At 37.3% G+C, this 12606-nt stretch overlaps 1 protein-coding gene across 2 annotated transcripts in view; it reads right to left on the reverse strand.

The window, feature by feature from the left end:
• The window catches only part of DCC (DCC netrin 1 receptor), a 1210743-nt gene that overhangs the window by 368228 nt on the left and 829909 nt on the right, over window positions 1-12606 (reverse strand). For both annotated transcript variants that reach the window (XM_028837901.2, XM_028837898.2), the window contains exon 8: window positions 10744-10900. In XM_028837901.2, coding sequence (XP_028693734.2) covers window positions 10744-10900 — 157 coding nt within the window. The remainder of the gene's footprint in view (window positions 1-10743; window positions 10901-12606) is intronic.

Raw genomic sequence — 12606 nt, forward strand, 5'->3', positions numbered from 1 at the left:
ATAAGAAACATTTATTTTTCATGAATTCTAATTTTAAGAACTTGGAGTTACCTGGTTAAAGTGTCTTGGAAAATAGCTATTTCTATTCTAAAAGCATATCCTTTGACCCACTAACAATAATGTTCCTGCTTTACTCAGATCAGTCCCTGTTGTAACTCTTAAGCACTGACATCTTTTGAAGCATGAAGTCAAGCATGGCAACATGGGATGTACCAGTCTGCAATTTACATTGAGACCTAATTCTGGGTAGAGTATATTCTCCTGTGCCTAGAACTGGTCCCTGCTTTAGTTGGCGCTTAAATGTATTGCATTATAATAATAGCTTTTTCTAGTGTTTTGCCATTAGTCGTCTCAGTTTTTGCTATCATCTATTGACAAAGATACCCTTTTAACACACATAACCTGTCAACTCCATGCCCACAACCTTGTGCTAGCTGCCATTCTAGGTTAATATTATCTCACCTCCATGGAACAAGGTTCAAAGACCTTCACGATGTGGCCCAAAGCTTTGCACAGTCATCTGTGATGATCCATGCTGCCCCAGAACCCCTATGTCCATGTCAGCTTCTCTGCCTTTTCTTATTTTGCTTTTCTTTTTTTTTTTTTTTCTTTTTTTGTTTCTTTTTCTTTTATTAAAGTTCTGGGATACATGTGCAGAACGTACAGATTTGTTACATAGGTATATACGTGCCATGGTGGTTTGCTGCACGCATCAACCCACCGTCTACATTTGGTATTTCTCCTAATACTACCCCTCCCCTAGCCCCCTGCCCCCAGACAGACCCCGGTGTGTGATGTTTCCCTCTCTGCGTCCATGTGCTCTCACTGTTCAATTCCCAGTTATGAGTAAGAACATGTGGTGTTTGGTCTTCTGTTCTTATATTAGTTTGCTGAGAATGATGGTTTCCAGCTTCATCCATGTCCCTGCAAAGGACATGAAGTTATCTTTTTTTTATGGCTGCATAGTATTCCATGGTGTATATGTGCCACATTTTCTTGATCCAGTCTATCATTGATGGGCATTTGGGTTGGTTCTAATTCTTTGCTATTGTGAACATTGCTACAATAAACATATGTGTGCATGTGTCTTTACAGTAGAATGATTTATAATCCTTTGGGTATATACCCAGTAAAGGGATTGCTGGGTCAAATGTTATTTCTGGTTCTAGATCCTTGAGGAATCGCCACACTGTCTTCCACAATGGCTGAACTAATTTACACTCCCACCAACAGTGTAAAAGTATTCCTATTTCTCCATATCCTCTCCAGCATCTGTTGTTTCTTGACTTTTAAATGATCGCCATGCTAACTGGTGTGAGATGGTATCTCATTGTGGTTTTGATTTGCATTTCTCTAATGACCAGTATGATGAGCCTGGAGTTACCTTCTCTTGACTCACACTTCTGACTCTGGCAAAAGCTTGTTTCAAATGAAACCAAATTGGAAACCAATTCAAAAGAAATGTTTACCTGAAACTTCCTACCCTTATGTCTTCGAACCCAGTACCATTAAATGATCTCTTTTGTGTTTTCGTTGCTTTTGGTTTATACATCTAGTGTATTATGTATCACATTGTATTAACGGACATGCATGTTTCTTTGACTTGATTGTAAATTATTTAAAAAGAGAAGCCATATTCCATTTATATTTTATTCACACTTAGCATATAGATTCACTGAGCGTAAAAAATGGCTATGTTGCTGGGGCTCATAATTTTTAAAATAAACGTGAAACTAAAAGAGAATAATTACAGAAAATCTCCATATAATGGGACCTTAGAAATGCCTAGAAAATTGGATTCTAATCCATGTTCCATCCCCATTTATTTCGGTCATCTTTGGCATGTCACTTCACCTTCCTGGGTCTCGATTTCATTATTTGAAAACTGAGAGAGTGGGATCTACTCAAAGAAACCTCACTACTCTAACACTTTTCATTAGGAATAGAAAATAGAAAATGTCCTATATCCATGTGTGTTTGTGTTAGCTGAATTCACTTCTATTTTTACATTTCAGAAGTAGAGTTTACAGATTAAACATGATTCTGCATCTTAGTGTATCATTTGTAGCAAGTCTCTAACACGCATTTTTAGTAAATGTGTATTATCTTGCCTAAGTGCCTCAGAGTGTTAACATTTAGTTACAACTTGTGAGTTGAGCAACAAATGCTGCCTTGAGGTGTCAAATACTTAATTAGTTGCTTCAGGAGGAAGAGTTACATTAACATTCCTTTGTAGAGAAGGAGTTATGTTATTCTTAGTGGAAAGACTTTTAGCATCTCCTTTTTATCTGTTCTACTTTCATTCCTTATTTCTTTAGTGAATGCCAGAATGTTATAACAATTAAAAGATTTGAGAACTGAAATATGGTGTTTAATGAAATAGGACTCAAAGTGATAGCAGAGTGATAAAAGTGATAACCACTCAAATGTCACATTCCTTTTTACCCTAAAACCACAGGTTTGGAAATCAATGCTATCTTAGAAAAGTTTCAAGATGTTTCACTGCCAGATAAAGCATAATGAAGACTGGAAATGGGTCTTCTTGGTTAGAGGTATTTCCACTAAGTTTTGGTTAAATTTTTTTTTTTCTCGAATTGTTGAAAAGGATAAATCTAGGAATGAGCTTTTTAAAAAGGTGCTTTCCTATAATCTCTGCTTCAACATTAATACACAAGTGAGACTAGTTACATAACAAATAGCTATTGTAACTGCAAATAAAATGCTATATTTTGGGAGTTGGGATAAAACAGATTTTGATTTCAAATTCTTATTTTGTTTAGTTTCAGCCTCTATCCCCATGATAAATGTGACTGAGTTCTGGGTTCTCTTCTCATTCTGTTTTCTTGGGATGGACCATCTTGCCCTTCTCTAGCTGTAGTGAGCATCCATATGCTGACACACTCCTGATAAATATCTCTGTCCCAATCTTCTCCTCTGAGTTCCAGATTCCTATTTCCAAGGTCCTTCTTGACATTCTCATTTGAGTGTTGTAAAGGTATGTAAAGTACAACTTGTTTAAAACTGAATTTATGATCTTCATTTCAAATATGGACCTTTTCCAGCATCCTAATCTCAGCAAATTACACAATCATCTCTACACTGGAATATACCAGAAACCAAGTGACTGTCCTTGACAACCCCTTCTCCCTCACCATTCACGTGCAATGCATCATCCAGTCCTGTCAGTTTTGCCCCGTAAATATCTACAAAGTTCTCTCCACTGCTTCATCTCCACTGACATACCCTTAGACCAAGCTACCATCATCTTTTGTTTGCACTTCTGTAATAGCCTGCTAAATGGCTCTGGCACTCACCTGGCTGACCTCTGCTCTAGTTTCCACTTTCTAGTCACGGCCATCTTTTCAAAATGTAGATCTGATTATGACATAGACATCATGCACACATTTCATAAATGCTCTCCCAGAAGCATGTTCCTTTCCACTAAAGCTCTTAACTCAGTGTGTGGTTACACATTTATCAGTAAGATGAACCTTTCAAGATGAACTGCTTCCAGAGAATCTGCTGGGTTCCCTTCCATTTTCAATACGCTGCTGGACATGGACATATAGTCAACTCGCATTCAACATTTGTTAATTTCTATATGACATTTGTGGATGGCATGTTTCATTTTTGAATATGCATTAAGTCCACTGGAGAAATAAAATCACTATTCTCTCATTCAATGAATTAAAAAAAAATTTGAGGTACAGGACCATGATTTTATATTTTACAGAGAAGTAGAGTGGGGCTCTAAGAAGAAGGCTAACTTTGCCAAGCTTTAAGCCAGGGCCAGAATGTCATGCTTACGATTCTGAGTCTTGTTCTCTTTCTATCACAATATGCTCCCTCATGGATAACAAGCTCCATCAGCTGCAGAGTCCTTAACTCTGAAGAGTGGGGAAAGAATATGTAAACACCACGTTGAAAATGTAATATACCATGAATTCCAAAAGGAATCCTCCATGTCAATCATAAAAAGCTGGTTTCTAATCCTGAACAGTGAGCAGAGGTTTTCTGAGACAGCATAAAGCAATGTGAAGCATATATATGTTGCTGCAAGTTGGAACAACTAGTTCAGCCTTTGTTCTGCCATAAAACAGTGTGTGACCTTGAGCAAGTCAGGGGCTATCTTGGAGGCTTCTCTGCTTCATTTGCAAAATGGAGATACCGGTACCTTATCTGCCTACCTCACAGTGCTATTGTGAGGATTAAATTGAATGATGCTCATAAAAAGTGTTTTAATTCTCTCATCTGCACTCCCACTGTACTTTATATGGAGCTTTTTCAGAAAATGTCTTTCACTTTGTATGGCACAGTGAAGAGATCACTGGACTAGAAACCTGGCATTGAAATCCCAGTTCTAATATTTACTATTTGTGTGGTTTCTTAGCAATATTTTTCAGTCTTTCTGAACAGAGAAAGGCATACTCATTTGTGAAATGGAGATCATCATAAATACCTTATCTGAGGATCAAATGGGTGAATGCTTGTGAAAGTAATAAAGTCTTCTCTAAATAAGAGCTAAGAAACACCCTTGTATTTCAGTTATTTTAATTTTAAGCCCATATGATGATTTGCACATGGCACTAGCTAATAAGAATGAAATGTTTTGGGTGGACACCAAACAAACAGCAAGTGTTTCAGGTGCTTTTATTTAACTTCATTTAATACTCATCACAACCTTATACATCAGATACTATTACTATTCCACATGAGAAAACAAAGTCACTAGTAATTGGCCCAAAGCCACACAGATGGTAAAATACCAAGCCAGGATTTGAACCCAGGCAGTTCAATTCCACAGCCACATAGCCTTAACATTTTGGCTCTACTGTGTTACACTTCATAAGTCATTCTAGTTACAAATGAGAAGTATAATGTGATATATATATATATATATATATATATATATATATATATATATATATATAAAATACACAAACTTAGCCAGGTGTGGCGGCATGCACCTGTAGTCCTAGCTACTCAGGAGGCTGAGGTGGGAGAATCCATTGATCCCAGAAGTTTGAGGCTGCAAATGAACTATGATGACACCACTGCATCTATCCTGAGCAACATAGCAAGACCTCACCTCTCAAAAGAAATACAATAAAAACTCACTAGTGTGTTTTATTACCGGTAAATGTATAATGCAAATCAACTTAGCCATTAAGTCAAAAAGTTATTGGAAAGAAACATATAAAAGAATTGCATGTCATAATTCTATAAATCTCAAGAACATTTAGTTCTCTGCCAGGTTAATCCACTAAGGAAGCAAGATGAAAGTGGGATTGAGAGTGCCTGCTTTGGACTATGGGCTGCACTAAATTCTAGTTCTACTACTTACTAGCTGTATAATGGAAGTATAAACTTCTTCTTTAAGTCTCATCTTGGTAAACATACTTTATGTAAGATGTTTAGCCTGGTATCTGGCATAGTAAATGCCCAATAAATGCTTGCTGTCACTGTTGATGATAAAACTGTGGCCTTGGGCATGAGACTTTCCTCTGAGCATTGGTCTCTGAATGTTTAGGTAGCAGGAAGTTAGACTATGATCTCAGAGATCACTTTTCATTCCTAATGATTTTTAGGTACTAAGAGGGGATAGCTAGATATCTACGAAGCAATTACTTCACTGCAAATTCTATCTTTCATGTTTTGGAATATATGCTGCTCTTTAACTTAGGAAATAAAAGCACCCCAAGGGGTTGGATAAAAAGATGTGAAGTATGGCACTTGCATTATCTACACCATTAACCAGTCAGAAAGATTCGTGATGATCTGAGTTAGAATAACTTTCCTGACAAAGTTATTGCTAATCTGAGAGAAATGTTAAATTCAATATCTTTTAGAAAGGTATGGTGTCAAGCAGCTAAATAAACCTACATGAACAAGCAAACATCACAGCTCAGAGACAGTGGCATATTTTATGGCTCTAGTGGAGAGTCAGAAAAATCAAAATAAATGGAGATATTAGAATAAAATTTTAATATCGACTTTTTTGGAATTAAAGTTTTTATTTAACTGTAGTCAGCTTATTCATCCTCCTCAGTAACACAATTTATTTTATTTGGTAAAAAAAAAAAACTATCAAAAATATCATATCTCTCTGCCTACTCCACCATATCAGTTCTGATCAGTGTGTTTACATGAGGCATGATACTGGACACTTAAGCATGAAATTATGACTACGATGTAGTCTCAATCATCAGGAAAAGAAATACACATGTACTCAACCAAACCTCAAACTTGATTAAAGGTGGCAAAGGCCATAACAGTAATGTAATCAAAATGAAGGGGTGAGCTAAAGGCGAAATTGGTGAATTCTGAGTTGGAGGACTATAGAGAGTTCCACACAGTAACTGACATTTCAGTTAAGGCATCAAGTCGAAAAATAGCTCAGTGGATAAAGAAGATAAAGCAGCCTTGCCCATAGGAAGATTACATTCTGGTGAGGAGAAAGGGGATTAGGGAAACAAAATTTGTAAGTAGAAGGTAATAAAGGCTATGGAGAAAAATAAGAATAAGAAGTACATAGGGAGTGCCAGAGGTCAGGAAAGACTTCCATGAGAATTTGACATTGCAGCAAAGATTTGGTAGAAATTAGGGAATGATCCATGTGGATCTCTGAGGAGAAGAACATCCTAGGCACACTGAAGAGCAAGCGTAAAGATCTCAAAAGAGGCGGATTCTTGGATATTTAGGAAACATAAGGAAAGTGCTACGTGATGAGGTTAGAGAGGTAACAAGAGACAAGAACAAGGACTTCTACTAATTCTGTGAATGAGACAAACAGTCATCACAGGGTTTTGAAGCAGAAGAATGACATACTCTAACTTATGCTTTAAAAGGTTTACTCCAGCTGCTATGGTAAGATTAGACTAAGGAGATTACTGCAGTAGTTCCAATAAGACTTAGTTGTACTTAAGGAGGGGGTAAGAAGTGGTAAGACTCAGTATACGTTTTGTTTCTGTTTTTATTTTTTTATTTTTTATTTTATTTTATTTTTTTCTGAGACAGAGTCTTGCTTTGTCACCCAGGCTGGAGTGCAGTGGCATGATCTCGGCTCACTGCTACCTCCACCTCCCAGGTTCAAACAATTCCCCTGCCTCAGCATCCTAAGTAGCCAGGATTACAGGTGCGTGCCACCACGCCCAGCTGATTTTTGTATGTTTAGTGAAAACGGGGTTTCACCATATTGACCAGGCTGGTCTCAAACTCTTGACCTCAGATGATCCACCTGCCTCGGCCTCCCAAAGTGCTGGAATTACAGGCATGAGCCACCGTGCCTGGCCATGTTTTGTTTTTATTTCTTTATTGATTTTAATTGTTTATCATGAAAATTTAAACAATATAAAATTAGGCAGAATAATATGATGAATTGCTTTATTCCCATAACTCAGCTCAGAATATAAAATCATAGCCAGTCTTCCAGTATTATTTTATAACAAAATCTGGTATATTATTTCATGAATTCAAGATATATTTTGATGGTATTGCCAAGACTTGATGATGGATTCCTTAATAAGAATTAAGAATTAATTAAGAGCTAAGAAATATTCCAATGATTTTGGCCTGATTAATGAGAAATATGAAGATTTCAAAGGTGGGGGGAACTCTGGAATGATAAATTATTTGGTGAGGAGGCATTGGGGTTGAAGGATAACAGGTGTTTGGTTTTGTTCATAAGTCTTAGATGCCCATGGGACATTGACGTTGATAAATCAAGTAGGAAAATGTGTATATGAATATGGATTACAGGTAAAAAAGTTAGGACCAGAGATACAAATTTGGAATACATCAACATATTCACAGAATATAAAGTCAAGAAGTGGATTAAAGGCTTGAGTCCTGAAGCAATTTGATACGTACAGATCAGAGAAACTGGTAGTAAAAAGTAAAAAGAGCCTGAAAATAAGCAGCCAGAGTAGAATGAGGAGAGCATGTGCAATAGAAAACTGAGTGAAGAATGAGTCTCACCAAAGGAAAAAGGATCAAATGTGACAAAATTTGCTGACTGCTCAAGTAATGTGAAGACTAGGAATTGACTACTGGGTTAGCAACAGGAGGTTATTGGTGAACTTTGATAAGAGCAGTTGCTATTACATTCTAGGGACAAAATCATTATTGGAATATGATGTAAGATATTGGAGTGAAGTTAGACAATTCAAGGAATGTTCCTATGAAAGAGAACAGAGCATGGAGTGGTAGAGGAAAGAAAAGTGAGATTGAAGCAGAATTTGTTGTAATGGAAGATCCAACTACATGCTGACGTGCTGATAGACGTAATTCACCTTAGGGGGAAGAACTGATGATACAGAAGAGAGAAAGAATGGCTGAAGATTTGCTCTTTTATAAGAAAAAATGGGATCTTGTGCACTAGCGAAGGTTTGGCTTTAAAGAGTACAGGCAGTTGTTTTATGGAAATTTGAGGAAAGACAGATTATATGCTTAAAGACACACGTGGGTGAAAAATAATGTCACATATGAAAGCATGTAGAATTCCCCTTCTTATATTACATGAAATTAAAATCAAGGTCAGCTAAGAGTGGGGGAAAGGGTGCAGTTTTGGAGATTTGAGAAGAGAGAAAAAGGCATGAAATATCATTAGTAGTGTATGTGAGAGAAGCTGTCTGATAAATGTAGTATAATTGCCAGTAGCATTAATGGGCAACATGAGATTAGTCGCTATGAATTTAAAGTGAGACGAATTATCCCAGTTATACCTTTTCCTCGAGCTATATTCAGCTACAAGAGAACAAGTAAAGAGTAGGTAGAAAGTTACATTTACTTGAGTTGGATTTTGCTAAGCAAGTAATATGAAATGAGAGTAGCAGGCAAAACGTTGATGCAATTCAGCAAGTATTTAATTGCTGTGTTTACTGGCTATGGAATTGTAGCTATGGAATAAGTGAAGATAAACAGGAAAGATAAGGGATAGGATCAACGGATTGCAGGTCTCCGTGAAATCAAAGTTTCGTTGTATTCAGAGTTCTAAATAAAGGATACTAAGACAAGAGTCTGGAGAGTGAGGCAAGAATATGATTTGAAACTCAGATCATGAGAGGTTGCAGTGATTGGTGTTGTCAAGGTTCACGGTATAACCATGGGAGCGAGTAGCCAAGGGGGTACATTGATGCTTAGAATTGAAAGATAAGAAGAAGTTCAATAGAAGAGGAAAGGACAAAACTGTATGATAAGCAGGCCTGTAAACAATTATGAAAATAAATGTTTCACTCAAACAGAAATTTCAACAATTTCTCCTTCCCCTACTCCTTCCCTTTCTTTTCCTCATCCTCCTTCTTCCTATTCTTTGAGCCTTAATTTCAGCTTCTTTTCCACATTGTCTCAGAGCTCACACTATTCTGAGTCCTTCCATTCTGCCTGTGTGGAGGGACTGCCCTGAATTGTTTGCCTGAATTCCCTCAGTTCTCATAGCAATGCTAACAGGTAGAATTTATCTTCCTTTTATTCCTTCTAGCAAAAAAAGTATTATTCATATTTAATACATTATTAAACACAGAAACATCACAATTTGATAAATAGGACCATTTTCAAATCTAGCTCTTGTGACTTGAGTGAAAAATTTTTAACCATTACAGATTATAGAAACCATACTTTTACATATATCCATACAGATAGATATACATAAGGATAGACTGGGGCTAGACTTCCATTGAAAGAAATCTGAAGTTCCATGTACATGTCTTTGTATAGTAATTTTATTGTATTTAAGAACAGTCACACTTTGGGGCAGTGGAGTGAGTGATCAAAACTGTATTTCAAAAAGATAACTACAAACAGTGAGGAAGATAGATTGGCAGGTGAGGAGTGATTCCCAGAGATCAGGTAAAGATGTTGAAAATAACAGAATAAAGGAAGCATGGCTGAGCTGTGGCCAAGGTAAAGCTGACAAGAATTCATGAGGAATGTAGTGTTGGGAGGCAGCAGTCAGTAAAACATGGCATGAATTTTTTGCTTGATCAATGAGGATGGAAGATACCAACATAAACTAAGAAAAGAAAGGAAAAATATACATAAAGAGAATACAGTGAGTATGTTTTGGGCAGGTTGAATTTAAGGTGCCTCCAGGAAATCCATGCAAAAACATGAAGATGATTGGGCAAGAATCATTGCTTCCAGTTTTCACAGCTGCACACACTGAAATCCAAGGAACTTAGGAGGCATCATAAGATCACAAATTGTTGCAGAAATAACACTAAAACAAATGCCTGTTTCTTCACAGTAATGAATAATCTTAGTATAAGGCAATATGGGTATGTCTGTGTCTTCACCATTTTTTTTTTGATGGGGGCATCTTTGTTGCCCAGGCTGGAGTGCAGTGGCAAAATCTCGGCTCACTTCAACCTCCGCTTCCCATGTTCAAGCAATTCTCCTGCCTCATCCTCCCGAGTAGCTAGGATGACAGGTGCACACCACCACGCCCATCTACTTTTTTGTATTTTTAGAAGAGACAGGGTTTCACCATGTTGGTCAGGCTGGCCTCGAACTCCTGAACTCTGGTGATCCACCCAACTTAGCCTCCCAAAGTGCTGGGATTACAAGTGTGTCAACAACACTGCTTTTTAAAAATGCACATCTCCAATGGGAAATGAGTGAAGGACATAATAGAGATTTCACAGTCTCTCCAAAGTTCCTGCCCAAGATCTCCTCCTGCCATTACCCAATGGTATTGACTTAAAGAGATGACAGATTAAGTTGAATTTTATTGGTAGCATCACCTACCTGTTGTCACCTTCTCTGGAGAAAAAGACCGTGAAGGTTTGAACGTTCCCTTTCGCTTCTGCAGGTGGGCGCCAGCTGAGACGGACAAACCGGCTGGAAACCAAGACAGGGACCACATCTCTGGGAGCTGAAGGGAGGACACTGGAGCTTGGGATAGCTAAGGAGAAAGAAGAGGAGGCTATCAGAGGTGTCAGTGCCATAGGTAAGAATTCGGTAGGAAGGCATATGTAACCTATTAGGAAGCATCTCCATGTTATAGTCACCTTGATTCTAAAGGAAGGAAAAAAACCAAGGGAATGCACACATTAAATGGAATAAAAGGTATATTCATTTTTCTTGGTTTTTAAAGTGTGGCTAATGACATGTATATGATTCCACTGCTTATATGTCCAATTTCTATTACCCATGGGATCTATGACAATCAGGGAAAAAATGTCTGCTCAGGCAAGAGAAGGGGAGAGAAATTTGGCAATGTGAATTTTTAACAAGCACTTGAGTTCTAGAAAAACCTTACTTCAGAACTGTGGATAATATGATTCAATATTGTAAAAGGATTACACTTCTCATGACATTAACTGATAATAGAAAATGTCTTTGGTAAGAGACAAATTATTTTAAGTAATTAATATTTCCCTGAATTGTTTCTGGAATGAAGCAGAGGTTGAATAAGCAAGAATATGGATAAACGAATAAATGAATAAACTCATGCATCTATATTTGAAGTAAAAGACAGTATTACATTTCAGAAGATAAACTCAAGATATACTAAATAGAAATCTAAATTTACAGTGACTATTTGTCAAAGATAACCTATTGGCATTTTGAAGAGTTCTAAGAAGAACTAAGAGGGCCACTATCTCCAGGATTTTACAAGGTTGGGGGCAGTTATTACTGTAGAAAAAAAATGTGATCATATAGTTTTAATATACAGTAAGGTCACATGATTTCAAACCTCTGCCTCCAGGTTCAAGTGATTCTCCTGCCTCAGGCTCTGCAGTAGCTGGGATTACAGGCACATGCCCCCATGCCTGGCTAATTTTTGTATTTTTAGTAAAGATGGGGTTTTGATATGTTGGCCAGGCTGTGTTGAACTCCTGACCTCAAGTGATCCACCCACCTCGGCCTCCCAAAGTACTGGGATTACAGGCATGGGCCACCATGTCTGGCCCCAAGGTGATTCTTTAAAATATTCATTTCATAGTTAAAATATGTTTCATAGTACAAAAGACACAGACCAAGTAGGTGTACATACACTGACACTGAGTTTAGTAAAGCACTAATTTGGAAGTCAAGCCAATGGAGACTTCAACATTGTATTACATAGCCATGGACTTACCTGTATTCATAAATGCTTCAGGTAACCAAAAAGTTATCACAAAACCTTATTCCTGTCAGTATCTGTCTACATGTCTACACTGTTCTGATACAATTTTTCTGCTTCAGCCTCCTAAGTAGATGGGATTACAGGCACACACCACCACACCTGGCTAATTTTTGTATTTTTGGTAGAGACAGGGTTTCACTGTATTGGCCAGGCTGGTCTTGATCTCCTGACCTCAGATGATCCACCTGTCCTGGCCTTCCAAAGTACTGGGATTATTGGCATGAACCACCTCTCTCAGCCTGTTCAGAAACAATTTGAAGTAGTTATTCATGTATTTTTTAAGACCATAGAAAATTAAGAGCAGAAATGAAAAGTTGATGAAAGTTAACAAAAAGTAGAAGCAATTTTCATGGACTTGTTTGTAGGAACAACTCTGAATTATCCTCAATTAAAAAACTGTCTTTTCACATATTGGGAGAATTAGTAATATGTAAGAGAGGTTTTTCTATTACATATGTGCATGTGTATTTTTAGTGTGT

This window comes from Macaca mulatta, chromosome 18 (assembly GCF_049350105.2).
Source record: "Macaca mulatta isolate MMU2019108-1 chromosome 18, T2T-MMU8v2.0, whole genome shotgun sequence".
Lineage (NCBI taxonomy): Eukaryota > Metazoa > Chordata > Mammalia > Primates > Cercopithecidae > Macaca > Macaca mulatta.